We start from the raw sequence: 14,719 nt of genomic DNA on the forward strand, positions 1-14,719 counted from the left end.
ACAAACAGAGCAAACTGTTGAATAACCCAAATTCTTTCATTGTCGGCGGTCCATTTTCTAGGGAATAAAGACCCAGTTCTTCTGACTGTTTTCTTCTTTATTTCTGCCTTGCCCACCGCAACTCTTACTATTTAGTTGCTGCAGTCTGAGGGACTTGTCTGTAAATAGAGAGGCATGCCAGTGGCAGATTTACCTGCCCTGCTCTCTGTTACGGGCGCATGGCTGTCTGATATTAAAGCTAGGGGGAAACAGAGACCTGTGAGGGGAACAAAGGAATTCCAAGGCCCGGGCTCAAAATGGACCTTGATCGGTGTAGGCGCTGCAGCAAGCATTCTCTTCCTCCTGCTCACCCTCCTGTCTCTGGCCCCTGCTGGGCAACCCCCTTTTCTCTAAGTACTATGTGATGTTGCTGGCCCTGTCTTTCTAATAGGACAGTCTGACTCTACTGTTGCCCACTCCCCAATGACTGTTCAGATGCATTAATCAATTTTATTTATTTATTTGTTTATTTTTTGAGGTGGGGGCATAGCATCTACACGCTGTCGATTTTGTAGTGTATTTTCACATTCCATTCATATTCGGACATGAAGTTTTCTCACTTTTTCTTCATAACCTCGTCCCCGGGGTCAGCTGCAGTTTCTTAGCACATAACCGCAATCCCTTCCATAGCTGTCACACAACACTCTTTTCCCATATAATTAGGGCCTGAGCTTTAGCACGAATCACATTCATGTGACCGTTCACCACAAACTATCAGGGAGTACTGCGCACTCTCTCTTGAACTAAAGTTAGGTGTTTTCTTGTTTTCTTTTTCTGTCCGTTACTTAAGGCCTGGAAAAAGATTCCTTTGTCATGCGCTCCCTGCAGCCTTGTGACTTTGCTTGTGGACAGGTGTCACTTCAGGGCAGTGTGCTCTTTTTGACCTGTTTTTTACAGTAAGGAAATAACAATACAGGATAGAAGCTGTCCGTTTTGGCGCATTTTAGCCAGTCAATGTCATGTTATTGACACATTTAATTTACAGGGCCTCACCATAAATTCAAGTCTCGGACCAAGAGTCAGCAATTATTCAAGTTGAATAAAACGTTGAATAATTTAACACTGTGGTTTTGTGTGTCAGGGTTCATTTATATGAACTAAACCATTGGCTTCCAACCAGGGAGGCTGCGGTAAATAACCGTTTTTGCTCAAAAATGAATAAAGTTAAACTGTGTTTCACACTGGAACCCTCAAGACGAGACATTCTGATCCAACAAGACCTGAGTTTTTAAGTGCAACTCACTGCATAACTTGGTTTCACAAATGTTTTTTACCCAAAACTTCCTGTTTGATTTTGATTAGATAAACGTCCATAATATATCACAGAAACATTTTTTTTTTACACTGCAAATTACTGTCCCCTACTTTGGTAACATGTTTATTATGGGCCGGCCTGAGCTACCATGCTGGGGTGTATTTTGTAACTGTGTCAAAGGGGTCACCCAAATGTTAAATTGAGCACTCATGTCCAAATATTGATGCAGGTGGTCATTGTGCAGGATGATACGGCAGTGTGCTCTGCTACAACACAGTTATACACAGAGGGTGAAGTCCTTCCAGGAAAGCCCCCACTTACATGCGGGTAACTTCCTCATGTTCTCCCATCCTTCCCTCCATCATTTCTCACTCACTGCAAGCTCCAACTCTCCACCCACACTTTAGGACAGAGGAAGGGGGCCCGCTTCAAAGCTGAACTGTCAAAAGAGCAGGATTCTTAAGCGCTGATGTCTGACTGTCTTGCAGATTCAACTTCTGTTCATAAAGGAGTCCACATGATTTTGTTTTCTCAACATACCATAACTAGTGGTGTAACAAAAACAAATTTGAATCTGAATTTGAATTTGAATTGGATTAGAAATATTTATTACTCAACACAGTAACACCTAACATACAGAACCACTATGCTAGACGTTAGCACCTATTTCTGCTGTTTCATAGAAGAATGTGAGGATGGATCTCTACTGATATCAAAAGATTTGTGACAGATTCCACTCATCTGACGTATCCAGCTGAGCTTCAGTGAATTTGCGATTAGATTTTTCGTCAAACTGTGGTGCATGGCCCATATATGCTGGAGCCTTTGGTGGCTACTCATGATGCGTCTTTCGCATATTCACAACCACGGAATCCAATCTATCATCTATGTCTTCATCATTTTGCCTACCCCAAGACTTACTTTGCCTCATTGTGAGTTGATATAAACTTGATCGCATGTTGTTTTTGCCCTTCACTCGTTCACTCGTGGCTTTCTTACCCAGCGTGAGCAACACTGCCATCAAATGTTCACAGTTCATCACTACAGTTCTCAATTGACTTGATATCAAGGGAAAAAAAACACATTTCACGAGAATTCTCATCATTGGCAAACAACTTTAATATTTTCAAAGACGAGAAGTCTTGTCCGTGGCACTGAACACTGACCAAGTTAACTTTCAAGTCTGAGTGACATCAAGCGTTATCAAGATGCAAGCAAATACAAGCACTATTTTAAGGTTGTATCAGATAAAAAAAATATTTAGGTTTGTTGCAGTCATCAGTGTTAGCAACATACTATATCTTCAGTAAAATTGTTAATTGTCATCCCCCCCCCCACCCAAAAAAAAAGATTGCAGGAAGCCATGAATTCATTTACACCAGATTGTATGACAGTACTTTATGAATGTTGAGTTTTGCCATTGCAACATTAGTAGTTAAATGTCAAGCAGAAGCGATTGCTTCACAAGATACTGAATCAATCTCAATATAGGTCCAAGGAGTAAAATTATTTAAAAAAAAAAAAAAATTAAAAACTATAAATCCATATACAGTGGGTCCCTGTGTTACAAGATTAATCCGTTCTGCGGTTGGGGTCATAAGGTGAATTGGCCACATGACGGGCAATCCAAATCTATGTTAAATAGCTAATGCGTTTAGAACCCCAAGTAAAAACATCAAAATTGTACATACATATTAAAAATTGGGACCAAAATAGTATAATAGGTGCTACGTATATATAATATACATGTCTACAATCAGAAAACATCATAAATAAAAAAAAATATAGAAAGGATTTATTTACGTTTGAGTGCCGCTTGTTATGCCCATATTCCCTAATGAGGGTTATCGCCAGCATCGTTTCCATATAAACTTACTTCTCTCTTTAACATCACTAGGAATCTTGGGACCCATGGCTAACCCTTTCAACTTTGAATTGAGCGGTAAAATGCAGTATAAATTGTAACCACTCACAATCAAACATAGTTTTACCGTTCCGCCATTTTGAAACAAGTGAGGCCGACCAATAGCAGACTACCAATTCCCTGAGGTGACGCCAATCAATAGCAGACCAGAATTGTAGTGACGCGTTGCAGGGACGGCAACTGAAAATAAGTGTAGTTACCTAAAAATGCCTGCAGATAGAGACGAAACAACACAAATACAGCCAAGCCCTAGAGTCATGACAGGCGCAAAACCGGAAAAAGTGTCATAAAGAGGGGATGAAAAAGCTCAGTATTCCAGGTCGCAACATGAAAATAACGTAAATCAGGGACGTTGTAACACGGGGGTCCACTGTGTATTAGTTTGATATTGCTTCTTCTTAGGTATCTAGTAATTTAACAGATTTCTTCATACTGGATGAATCTTTTTCAAAGATTTTCTAACACTTGCACTGTTGATAAATTACTTCATATTGTAAACAAGAAACTTATTGCATCATACCCTGTTGAACTACAGTGAGTTCTATCAAACCGAATTACCATCCCATTTAATCAAACCAAATTGCATGGTCTCCCTTTAAAATGCGCAGTCCTTGAATTGTATCCCCCCCTATTAAATGTAAATGTGTCATCTAGTTCTCAACTGACAAACAAAAACCTGCATTTGCTGTATCTGTACTCTATTTACCGACTTATCAGAAAGTCTTACTGACTTGCTTGACTTCCAATCCTACTCAATCACTGGTTCAAAAATGTGTTATTCACAGCACAAGATTGCTTCCTTCTTTGCCTACACCAATTTCTGCCTAGCACCCACATTGCTGTTACCATCTTCTCTGTGCTCATGGGCGTGTTGATCTTAAAATAATGTTTGGTCACACACATTGGTGGTGCAATTGTATCTTGCAGTACTGCAAAATATTTATGCCATTGACCTCCCCAAAATTGCCAACGGTCACTTGTGCGGGAGAAGGACAAATTTCGCTATTTAAAGGGTGCTTAATGCAGATCGTAAGATGTGCTTACATACGTAGATGTGTCGAAAATGACTACTTACCACCATCCTTAGCTCAAGTGCCGAAGACAAACAGGGAATTAGAAAGAAACTTTGAAAATGCCACTCCTGTGTTAAGATTATACCACATCGGAGCCGCAAAATAGGTCATAGCTGCAACAGGATCTGGCAGGAATGAAGGTTGTGACATACAGAGTATGCTGGCGCGGCATTCAAATGTATTGACTGAAACGAATCACTTCTGATCCTGTTCCTTGCTTTTGGCCAACTTTGTGAGCCTCTGTCTTACCGTATGTCTGTTTCATTTTATTGCCCTCATCAGGCTGTTTGCCTTTTGGATTGTTGACTTTTCTTTCCTCTCATTGTTTTTCAAGGAAGTGGTGAAAGCTGGACGGATGTGTGCTTGTTTGTATGTATGTGTGCCTAGCATACCGTTTTGAAGCCTTGGCACCAGTGGACTTTCTGTATTTGTCCTGTGATACTGTATATTACAGCCTGGCTGGAATCTCTCCAGACAAGTGCTTACAGCATTATCTACCACATGACTGAAAACATGGCGTGATGACTTGCTTACAGTTTGATTAACCCAGCATAATATTGTTGTGTATAGGATTTCAAAACAATTAAACAGCTCTATCGTTTTTTTGAATCAAGTACAAATGAAATGGTCCATGCTCTGCATATTTGTGTTCTTCAGCACTGTGGACCGCAGTTGCCACATACCGGGACCTCACATTTCTTCACCGCTGTGGGCTATAGTTGCCACGGAACGGGACCTCACATTGTCAAGAAGGAGGCACCAGGAAAATGTTTGTGGGAGAGAAACATGAATGTAAGCTTAGCATGAGAGAACCTGGGCAGGGGGCCAAGAGCAACTCTGTGATGTGCAGAGCGTTATGAAGTTGGAGGAACAGCTGATGTCTCGGGCCTTGCTGCTTCACTGGTTCCCAACTCTGTGTCCAGACTTCCTCGTCAAACTTGTCCTGGGAATTGGCAAACTCAACCCACCAGGGAATGCAATGAGAAAGGTTGTAGAACTAAACATAAAACTAATGGATTAAATTCAAGCTTCTAAAAACATAGGAAGCCATGAAAGCACAAGGAAACTTGAGCTGAAATGGTCGCTGTTGCCTTTGTGGGCAGGGGAAACTACAAAGAAATATGGTCAGTAGGTGTCTGCTTATTATCTTTCTTTAATTTCCTATTATAAAACAAAAAAAAAATAATCTTCCTCAGATGGGGTGGGGTGGGCAATCTTACTTGACACATTAACTTTGAAGAGTGATTGACGTACTGTAGTACTCACCAACCTTTTTGAAATGGATTCAGTTACTGGGACAGTCATCATTTTCCCAAAGTAAAATCAAATCTCTTAATTTGATCAAACAAAAGATTATCACAATGGACTACAGATATCACAATAACTGCTGTTGAATAGTTGAAATTGGAAGATTTGGATCATTTTATGTTAAACGACGTCTCAAAATCATTTAAGTCTATTGATTTCATTGTCGATATTTGTTGATCAATCGATTAATTTTGTCAGTTGTAATTGTTTATGAATAAATATGGAATATGGGGACTTCCTGCAGTCACATAATCTGGTGTGATTAAATGTAATCAGCTCAGTAATCTTAGAGAAACATTTTCTTCTCTAAATAACTCTGATTTTTATCACTGAAATTTGGTTTCCCATCCATTTTCAGTTCAAGTACTTTGTCACTATCATCCCTTCACACAATCACACATATAGTATTACTGTTATTTTTCCTGTCGTAGCTTTCAAAGATGTTTTGAAGAATCTCATCTTAATTGAGCAAAGAAGCATTACTCTCTGGGGGTTAATAACTCTTGACAGAGCTGTCTAAATTGAGTTTGGCCCTTGGCGTAACTTGCACCTAAAACTTTGAAGGGATCAGACACATTCCAGTAAGAGGTAACTTGACATATAGACTGTCACTTCGGTAAAACGAAATCATATTGACAGCATTTGTTCTTTTCTCGTTGGTGGACTGAGATTCTAAAATGAACTTGTTGTTTGCTTATGATTTTGAATCAGGGACAATTGAAATGATTAGTATCACAGCTACTGTAAGTAGTGAAGCTTCTGAATTGTACACTCACCATGAATTGAAGGACAAAATCATTTTATTGAAAGTGTGTGAAGTAACAAGTTGTCATTTTAAAACAAGGATTACTGGGGAAGAAATGTGTCCAATACAAATGTTATTGTTGATATGCCTATTGCATTATTAGACAACTACTTTAAGTTGTGCCCTAAACTCATGACTAAAAAGCCAAATGCTGCCATTTATCACTAGGCAGTGGACTTAACTGAACACCTCTGGCAGTTTTGTGGCTTGCTGTCTATGTAATTGCACACTATTATTCAATGATTCACAAGACAACTTTTTTAAGAGTGTAATTAGAGGTTTTGTGCTGCAGATGAGATAACAGGATCTGGAAATATTCAAACATGCATCTTCACGCTCTTCTGGCCTGGCTGCTGTTGGTGTGCTAGATTCATGCTAACGCTACAAGGGACATTTTTCTTGGACTGCAGACCACATTTTCTTTCTTTTTTTTTTCAAATGCTAATTGTGCAGGTTTGTTTCTATTGAATTAATATTTGGAGGAGTGTATATACTGTATAATCCAGGAGGAAAAAACAGACCTCCGGTAATTGACAAACTGCTCAGTGAATGCCTCAGACAACAGAAGTCCAGTAAAGAGAAGAAGCCGGATGGACAGTTATGGAAGGACAAGCCCTTATGGCATTTACCACGGTCAAATTGAGGGAGTGGCTGACCGAGAAAACATACCAGTGGCTAAAAAAGCCTGGACTGAAAGACAGCACGGAGGTGTTAATCATGGCAGCACAAGAACAGGCCCTAAACACAACCTTAACAGAGGCTAGGGTTTACCACACCAGAGAGGATCCCAGAGATAAGAAGTCCCTACGGTACTGCACATCACAGCGAGGTATAAATTGCTGGCGGGCAAGGCATATATGGAGCGGTATAACCTAGTAGCAGGAATAGTGTATCATAACATCTGTCTCGAATATTGATTGGATTGTCACAGAATCAAGATGTCTGATACCTGCAAAGTGGTGAATAACAACCAGGCCAAGATCCTGTGGGATTTTCATATCCAGACTGACAAACTGGTAATAGCCAAACAGACTGATATAGTTGTGGTGGATAAACATCAGAAGACAGCTATTGTGATAAATTTTGCAATCTGAGGATAATATCTGGAAAAAGGAACATATATATACATATATATATATATATATATATATATATATATATATATATATATATATATATATATATATATATATATATATATATATATATATGTATATGTGCATACACACATACACTGTATATACACATACACTGTATATATATATATATATATATATATATATATATATATATATATATATATATATATATATATATATACATACAGTGGTACTGTGTGTACTCGACCATAATCCGTTCTGAGGTGGTGGTCAAGCACCGATTTGTTCGAGCACCGAAACCAATTTTCCCATAAGAAATAATGGAAAGTATGTGTGCACAAGTAAATGTGCACAAGCAGTACATGATAAAGATAAAGATAAATAAAGCATTATAAACCATTTTGTGTAATTTACTTACGTTTTGGAGAGTGGTTGATGGCATACAGGAATGGATGTGGAGAGGACGGGAGGGAGGGTCACTCCTTCCATGATGACGCTAGCTAACTGCGACGCGAGGTCGGACACTCGTACACCACGTTCATATTTTGCTATAATTTCCTTCTTCAGTTCAATAGTGGTCCTCATTGTTTTCCTCTTTGCCTTCCCCTTATCACTGTCTTTCTTTGGACCCATTATTAAGGGCTAGAGCAACACGAAAAAGTTTAAATCCGGGAAGAAATACTCGAACAAACGTCTTACTCCGCTGGCGGTCTGAGTTGAACTGGCGCTTACCCGCTGGCCGAGAAGGGCCGAGGAGCGCGTTCGGGTCGGCTCGGCTAGTCAAGAACCGAAAATCTGTTCGAGATCCGATGCATTATCTACTTGAATTTTTTGGTCGAGCACCGATTTGGTCGAGTATAGAGGCGGTCGAGTACCGAGGTACCACTGTATATACTTTTGCATGAGATGAGCTTTTTCGCTGTTCTTTTCAGAACTGTTGACTAGTTTACAAAGAAGGACTGTATAGTGTTAGCTGAACCCTTGCTTTTACTCAACAAATTCCTACCAGGTTAGGCAACAGGCCTCTATGTCTACCCAATGCATCTTGCATACCGTAGGGAAAATTCCATGTAAAATAGAGCTGAAGCCTTGGAAAAGCAGGGAATTTATTGGAAAATTATTTGAGAATTCCCTGAATAGAGTGTAGTTATGATTTGGGTGTAATACCACTGGGTAAGTGACATCTTTAGGTTATGTGTTGGGACATTCTTGGACCTTCGCATCTACAGTTTATTACAACTATTGCTATGTGTGGGTTTTTTTTTTTTGTTTGTTTGTTTTTCTGCAAGTCTTTCCAAGGACACAATGATTTATTGAGATCCCTTAGTCTGGAGTGCTGATCCAAAACTGGTTCTGGGTGCTGGGTCTGAATGGATGAATGCTTCATACAATAAAATCCGGCACCCAGAACATGAATGGATGAATGCTTCATCCAATAATTCATGTTCTGTACTGCTTAGTCAGTCAACCAGTTATATCCAGTCAACCGCAGATAATGCACTCTTAGGTGCCCCAAATTTTCCGTACTTGCGCCTTCTGTTCTTTGAATCCTGCCGTTTATGTTTAAATCGATCCTTGTTTATTTTTCCTTGTAGGTAAAAATTTCAACCTAGTTGCCAATTTTCTGAAGCGCCACTTCAGCCTTCGATGTATCGTCAAGCAGCACCATTTTGGTATGTGCCCTATATCTTTTTAAATCAAGTTCCACTGAATAAGCAATCGATATTTCAATGACTCATGTTCAGCCAAATTTCCCACAGAAAGACCAAGTCATTTGGACTCTACATGTTGATGTTGCTCCCCCTCACTTATTTTTATGTCTTGTCTCTACCTGCTCTGGGTGTTATTGGGAACCAGCAGACATTAAGTGGTTCCCTCGAGAGGCCACTGTCAGTCGGGGAGTGGGAGAAATTGTCCGAGTGCAGTGGAAATGTAGCTCCATGGCCCATGTAGTGTCTGTGACCCTTAGCCACCTTTCCATGGGACCGACACAGTTCTCTTCCTGTCAATAAAGTTAAAATCTGATCCCTCAGGGAGGGGATGTTAAGACAGTACTGACCTGCTCCAGACTGAGAAGACGGCTTTCTCAGCAGGCCTGGTACACATCAAATTAATCATGTTGTCTAATTAGGCCCACAATGCTGTACCGCTAAATCATTTTTGGGCCATTTTAAATTTTAATGTGAACTTAATGCGGGTCTCATGAACCACTTATCATGGTTACGGACGAGTAATGTTATCATACTGTAGATATTTTTACATAAAAAAATTATGACACCTTCAAATTCAATGGGTCTTTTATGGAATAACCTAAATTTAGATCATCTTAGATGAGTAATAGACATCAAACGGGGTTATTTTAAACACAAAGCTATAGAGTTGTGGCAATACAATTTTGTTTTAAAGTATGGAAAGTAACACTCAAGAGCTAATCTTTCATGCTCATAAAACTTTGCAGCTATAGACATACACAGTCATTTTCTATTTATTCTGAGGGAAAGTAACTGGTACGGGTTTGTCCCTACCACCACATTTCCTTCTGTCTGACATTGATTCATGATTGAGACCACAATATTTACTATTGTGATGTGTGTTACTGCTCTTTGCTTGCCTACAGAATTGCATGTGTTTCCCGAGCGCTACGTTGTGTGTGTGAGCCGTCCAGATGATGCCGCGGTGCACTATACGAAACCAAGCTCAACCGCAGTGAGTGTTGTTTATACTATATTTCCTCTTGAAGGAACCTCTTCCAGGCGCCTGGCAGAAGATTCTGCAAAACACTAGTTGCCAAGCATTGCTCTCACTTTATATATGCTGGTCTTGACAGGGGGTAAGCTTGACAGAAAATTGGAGTAAGACTGTAAGACTAACCAAAAAAAGTTAATAGTACTTTTTTTTTTCTAAGGGTTATTCCGTGTTTTAGCTGTGTCTTTTTCCTATTATCACCTGCATCTTATACATTTGGCAGCACATTTTGCTTTCGCATACCTAAATAGTCTTGGAATTTCTAAAGGTTTCAAGAGACAACATAATTGGGCCTTCTCCATGTTTCAAAGTAGTCACATGTTATTTCAACTGTATACATTGAGCAGGCAAAAATATTTGTAGTCCCCGTTAATAAAAAGAACTTCCCACACTGGACAGTAAATGCAAGGTTCACACTGCAGGGCTTAATGTTCAATTCAGATTTTTCTGTGAAATATGATATTTTTGTGAGGTCATTCACTTTTCCAAATAAATGTGACCAGTATGTGACCTGTTTTTGAATGCTAAACAGCTCAAAATTGTCCCGCATATGCATTGAGGACATTGTGACGTCACAGACAGCGGGCAAGCTTAACATGTTCACGGAAGTATCTGGCCCTGTTGAAATGGCTGCAATCGTTGACCCAGAATAATTTCAATCAGTGAAATTTAAGGAGTAAATTAAGGAGGGGAAGGGTGAGAGACAAAACACACCTTGCGCTGTCTTAATTGAGTTGTCTTCACCATGTCCGCTGTTATTGTTTTGGTTTTTCCAACTGCTTTCACCCTATTGATTACAGAATTGTGACTTGTCGCTTGCTTGAGTCTGAGTCAGATGAATGTGACCTGGCCGTTCAAACAGAAGTCGCATGTGGAAAAATCAGATACGTATCAGATTTAGGACCACGTACCCAAGTGGCCTGGGTCACTTTTGAGAAAAAAAATGAATGCGCCACAAAACATATGGGAGAATGATATCTTGACAGATTAGGCAAAGCTTTTTGGCACGTCAGATCAGCTCTATAAATACGCTGACAAAAATGAGGCATATAAAAAAGGAACTTTTCTTATTATTTTTGCCCATTTCAGTTTACTTCATTGATCATTGAGTTGTTGTTGTTTTTTTTTTTAAATGCAGGATTACCAACAAATTATCCACAATCAGACCACCCACCCCCCAAAAAAAAAAATATTGGAAAAGAAAATGTCAATGTATATCTTCACAAGTGTAGCCGTACAAACGTATATGTGCATGTGTGTGTCTGTGTGTGTGTGTGTGTGTGTGAGAGAGAGAGAGAGAGAGAGAGAGAGAGAGATGGTAGTTTATTTCACATCAATATTTTTTAAAAACGTTGTGCTGTAGATTTACACATATTTTGTAATAAGTGCCCATAATTCAGTTTTAAATGTATTGTGTTCAATCAGAAAGAATTCATGTACCGTATTTGGCGCACTATAAGGCGCACCTAAAAGCCTTATTTTTTTTTAAAAAGCGGATGGTGCGCCTTATAATCAGGTGCGCCTTAGATATGAATCAATGTTGAGATTGGGATTGGTAGATGGGGAATGAACTGATAAAGTAAGCTTTACCTGTTTCTTTTGTGTGTTTACAGTTGAACAGGGTTGGTCATATTGACATTGAGTTATTATGCTATTGAGAGTTTAGAGTTATTATTTGAGTTATCATTGTTATTACCTTGAATATTACTATATTGTGATTGAAAAAGTTTTAAAATATGTCATTGATTGAGGGTGCGCCTTATAATCCGGTGCGCCTTATATATGGAAAAAGTTTTGAAAAATGTCATTGATTGAGGGTGCGCCTTATAATTCGGTGCGCCTTATAGTGCGGAAAAATACGGTATATGTTGATGAGCAAAACCATTCATTATTCATTTACTAACTATGTTAAATGTATGTTTCTCACTAACACCCCAAGATTGCATGTGTCTGACACGAAACGTTTGGAGTCCACTGCTGTGTAGTACATACTTTACTCTTGTTTTGGCGGATACAAGTTGCTGAAGTATGAAGTGATTTGGTAACTGTATTTACTGAGTGCATGCAATGTATGTCAAGTTGCGCTCTTGCCAATATCACATGCTCCTCAAATTCATTCTTGTTCATTCCTATCACGGACAACAGCCCTTTAGCCAGCTTATTTGATCCCAAACTCCCTAGAGTATTATGAGAATCGCCGGTGTAGCTTCTTACCTGGCACTCACATCAAGGATGGACATCTCTCTCATTACATTCCATGACAAACAGCCTGCTGCTTTCTATGAACTTTTTTTTCTGTTGTTTCCCTTTGAAATGTCTCTGCACTCACCACAGTTTGGCCTTCAATGAAAGCGGTGATTGTAATATTTTTAGTGGAGCTCAGTCATCAGTGAAAAGTTCAGTGTATCCCATTTTTTTCCAGTTCAAGGAGGCCTTGCTCAATGGCGCTACCTTCCCAGGATGTGGTTCTTGGACACATACAGTACATACAGTGGGATTGGAGATTAGGAATTTTGTGGTGGCGCTCACAATTAGTTGTCAATTTGTATATTTATTAACATTACAGGGTGTTTGCATTTGTGTCTTCTATGTCAAAGTCAAATATTTAACGACAATATTTCTTCGTCGTTTATGGTACTGTAGCTCAGCGCTTCTCAAACGGGAGTACGTGAAAGCACTCTAGGGGGACATGAGATTTTAACAGGATTCCTGCAGGTATCGGCAAATATAGTTTGATGCTTTTCAATGCAGTCAAAGATATATTACATTTTACTCAAATCGATCTCAAATTAAGTGGAAGGTTAAACAACATTTTGCTCAATTGTGTTATAGTGACTCCTTTGCAAAACTTTTTACGCCTTTATTTTGTGAAATTTAGTATGGGCCTGCATTGTCATTAGTGACATACTTTTCTGGCAGACGAGTCAGAAATAAAACAGATGATGTGACATGATCTTTCTTCCGGAGTTACTGACTAAAACACACACCTAGTGATCAAGCTCCAAAGGTTAATAGATCGGACAAAGATGCAGAGCACTCTGAAGTCTTTTTCATTTTCGTCCGAATGCTATGTGCTGGTTAGATTATTAGAACTTATTTTTACAGGAGGCATATTATTGAGAAAAAAAAAACATTCTTTGTATATGTTTATTTCAGCTGTAAATAATGTGAATATTTGTCTAATAAACACGCAATAACTCCACAATCACACAATAGGGGTTTCCAAACTGTTTTAAGTTTTTTACTCTGCCTTAGCTTGCAGTAGCATTATCATCAGGTTGTCAGCCCAAGCTTGGTGAAGTGTTAGCAAAGTTGGCAAGCAAATTAGCCACGATGCGTTGAATTAGATTTTTACTAGGTTCATTCTTTTGGTACGAATTTCGAGTTACCGTGCCATGCCCAAAAGCTTTAAAACGAAGCCCTTCCACCACTTTGCTGGATTTGTTTAAAAGCACTGCATAATTGCAGCAATTTGGACATCCGAGGCACGGGCTTTCGTTAGAGTGTTTCCCTTGACCTTTCTACACTCAAATCCTGTTTAAAGAGTTGCTCCTATGGTGAGTCAGCACCAGCAGTGGGTAGGGCAGCATGGGAAGGAAGCGCAAGTGTTTAGGATTGTGGCCGTTGTTTTCTAGTCTGACGCAGAGTGGGCAGCGGAGGTGAATGGCGTGCTGGGCTGCAGAAGTTCGGATCAAAGGCAGAGCAGATGTTTTTCCAGTCCCCCCCCACCCCAACAAACACACATACACACTTCTTCTGTGCTCTGGATGGGTCTTTGTGTTTACTCATCACTTCAGTACGCCTCAGTTGTTCCCGTCTCACCACAGCCAGCTCTGCAGCTTTCCCAAGGGACCGAAGCATGCAATCTTCTCCACCTGGTCTAAGTGCAGGCAGAGATGACACGTGGTTCTGTCCTGTTTCATGTCATGTGGCCGTCTTGATTATTTTGCACAACACAAGTGCTTACTGGTCGGCTTACCTTAATCCTTTCAGTGTGGGTGTATCCACAAACCTCATTGTTAGAAGGAAAAAGAACTGTCTTCATTTTTCACCAAGTCCATGCTCATGCATGTTCGTTGATTTTGCGCACGGGAGATGTGAGGAGCTTAAACAAACAGGGCATTCTTCTTCTCTAGGGTGAGGGATGGTGTCAGTTGACTCATTTCTCTGCAGGATATCGATATTTTCTGATCTACCAGTGAACATTTTTATTATTATTATTATTATTATTATTATTATTATTATTATTGGTGCCAATTCAAGCCTTTTGTGTACTTGCTATGATGATTCTGTTCCCAGGCATTTGAATGAACAGCAATAATTTAAATTTCAAAACTCCAGTTGAGTGATGGATTTAACCATTTCAACGTGTAGTTTGAATCATTGTTTGTGTGTGTGTCTTTGTTTGACAAGAGCTTGTTTTCTTTTCTTGTCCGCTTGATTGCATCCTTCTAATTAACATGCCTCAGG

General features: G+C 39.5%; 1 protein-coding gene across 1 annotated transcript in view; it reads left to right on the forward strand.

The window, feature by feature from the left end:
* The window catches only part of slx4ip (SLX4 interacting protein), a 30,413-nt gene that overhangs the window by 10,851 nt on the left and 4,843 nt on the right, over positions 1-14,719 (forward strand). The window contains exons 5-6 of the mRNA XM_088421172.1: positions 9,100-9,177; positions 10,122-10,210. Of these exons, the coding sequence (XP_088277298.1) occupies positions 9,100-9,177; positions 10,122-10,210 (167 nt within the window). The remainder of the gene's footprint in view (positions 1-9,099; positions 9,178-10,121; positions 10,211-14,719) is intronic.

The sequence above is a fragment of the Hippichthys cyanospilos genome, chromosome 8 (assembly GCF_059441005.1).
Source record: "Hippichthys cyanospilos isolate Australia breed blue-spotted pipefish chromosome 8, RoL_Hcya_1.0, whole genome shotgun sequence".
Lineage (NCBI taxonomy): Eukaryota > Metazoa > Chordata > Actinopteri > Syngnathiformes > Syngnathidae > Hippichthys > Hippichthys cyanospilos.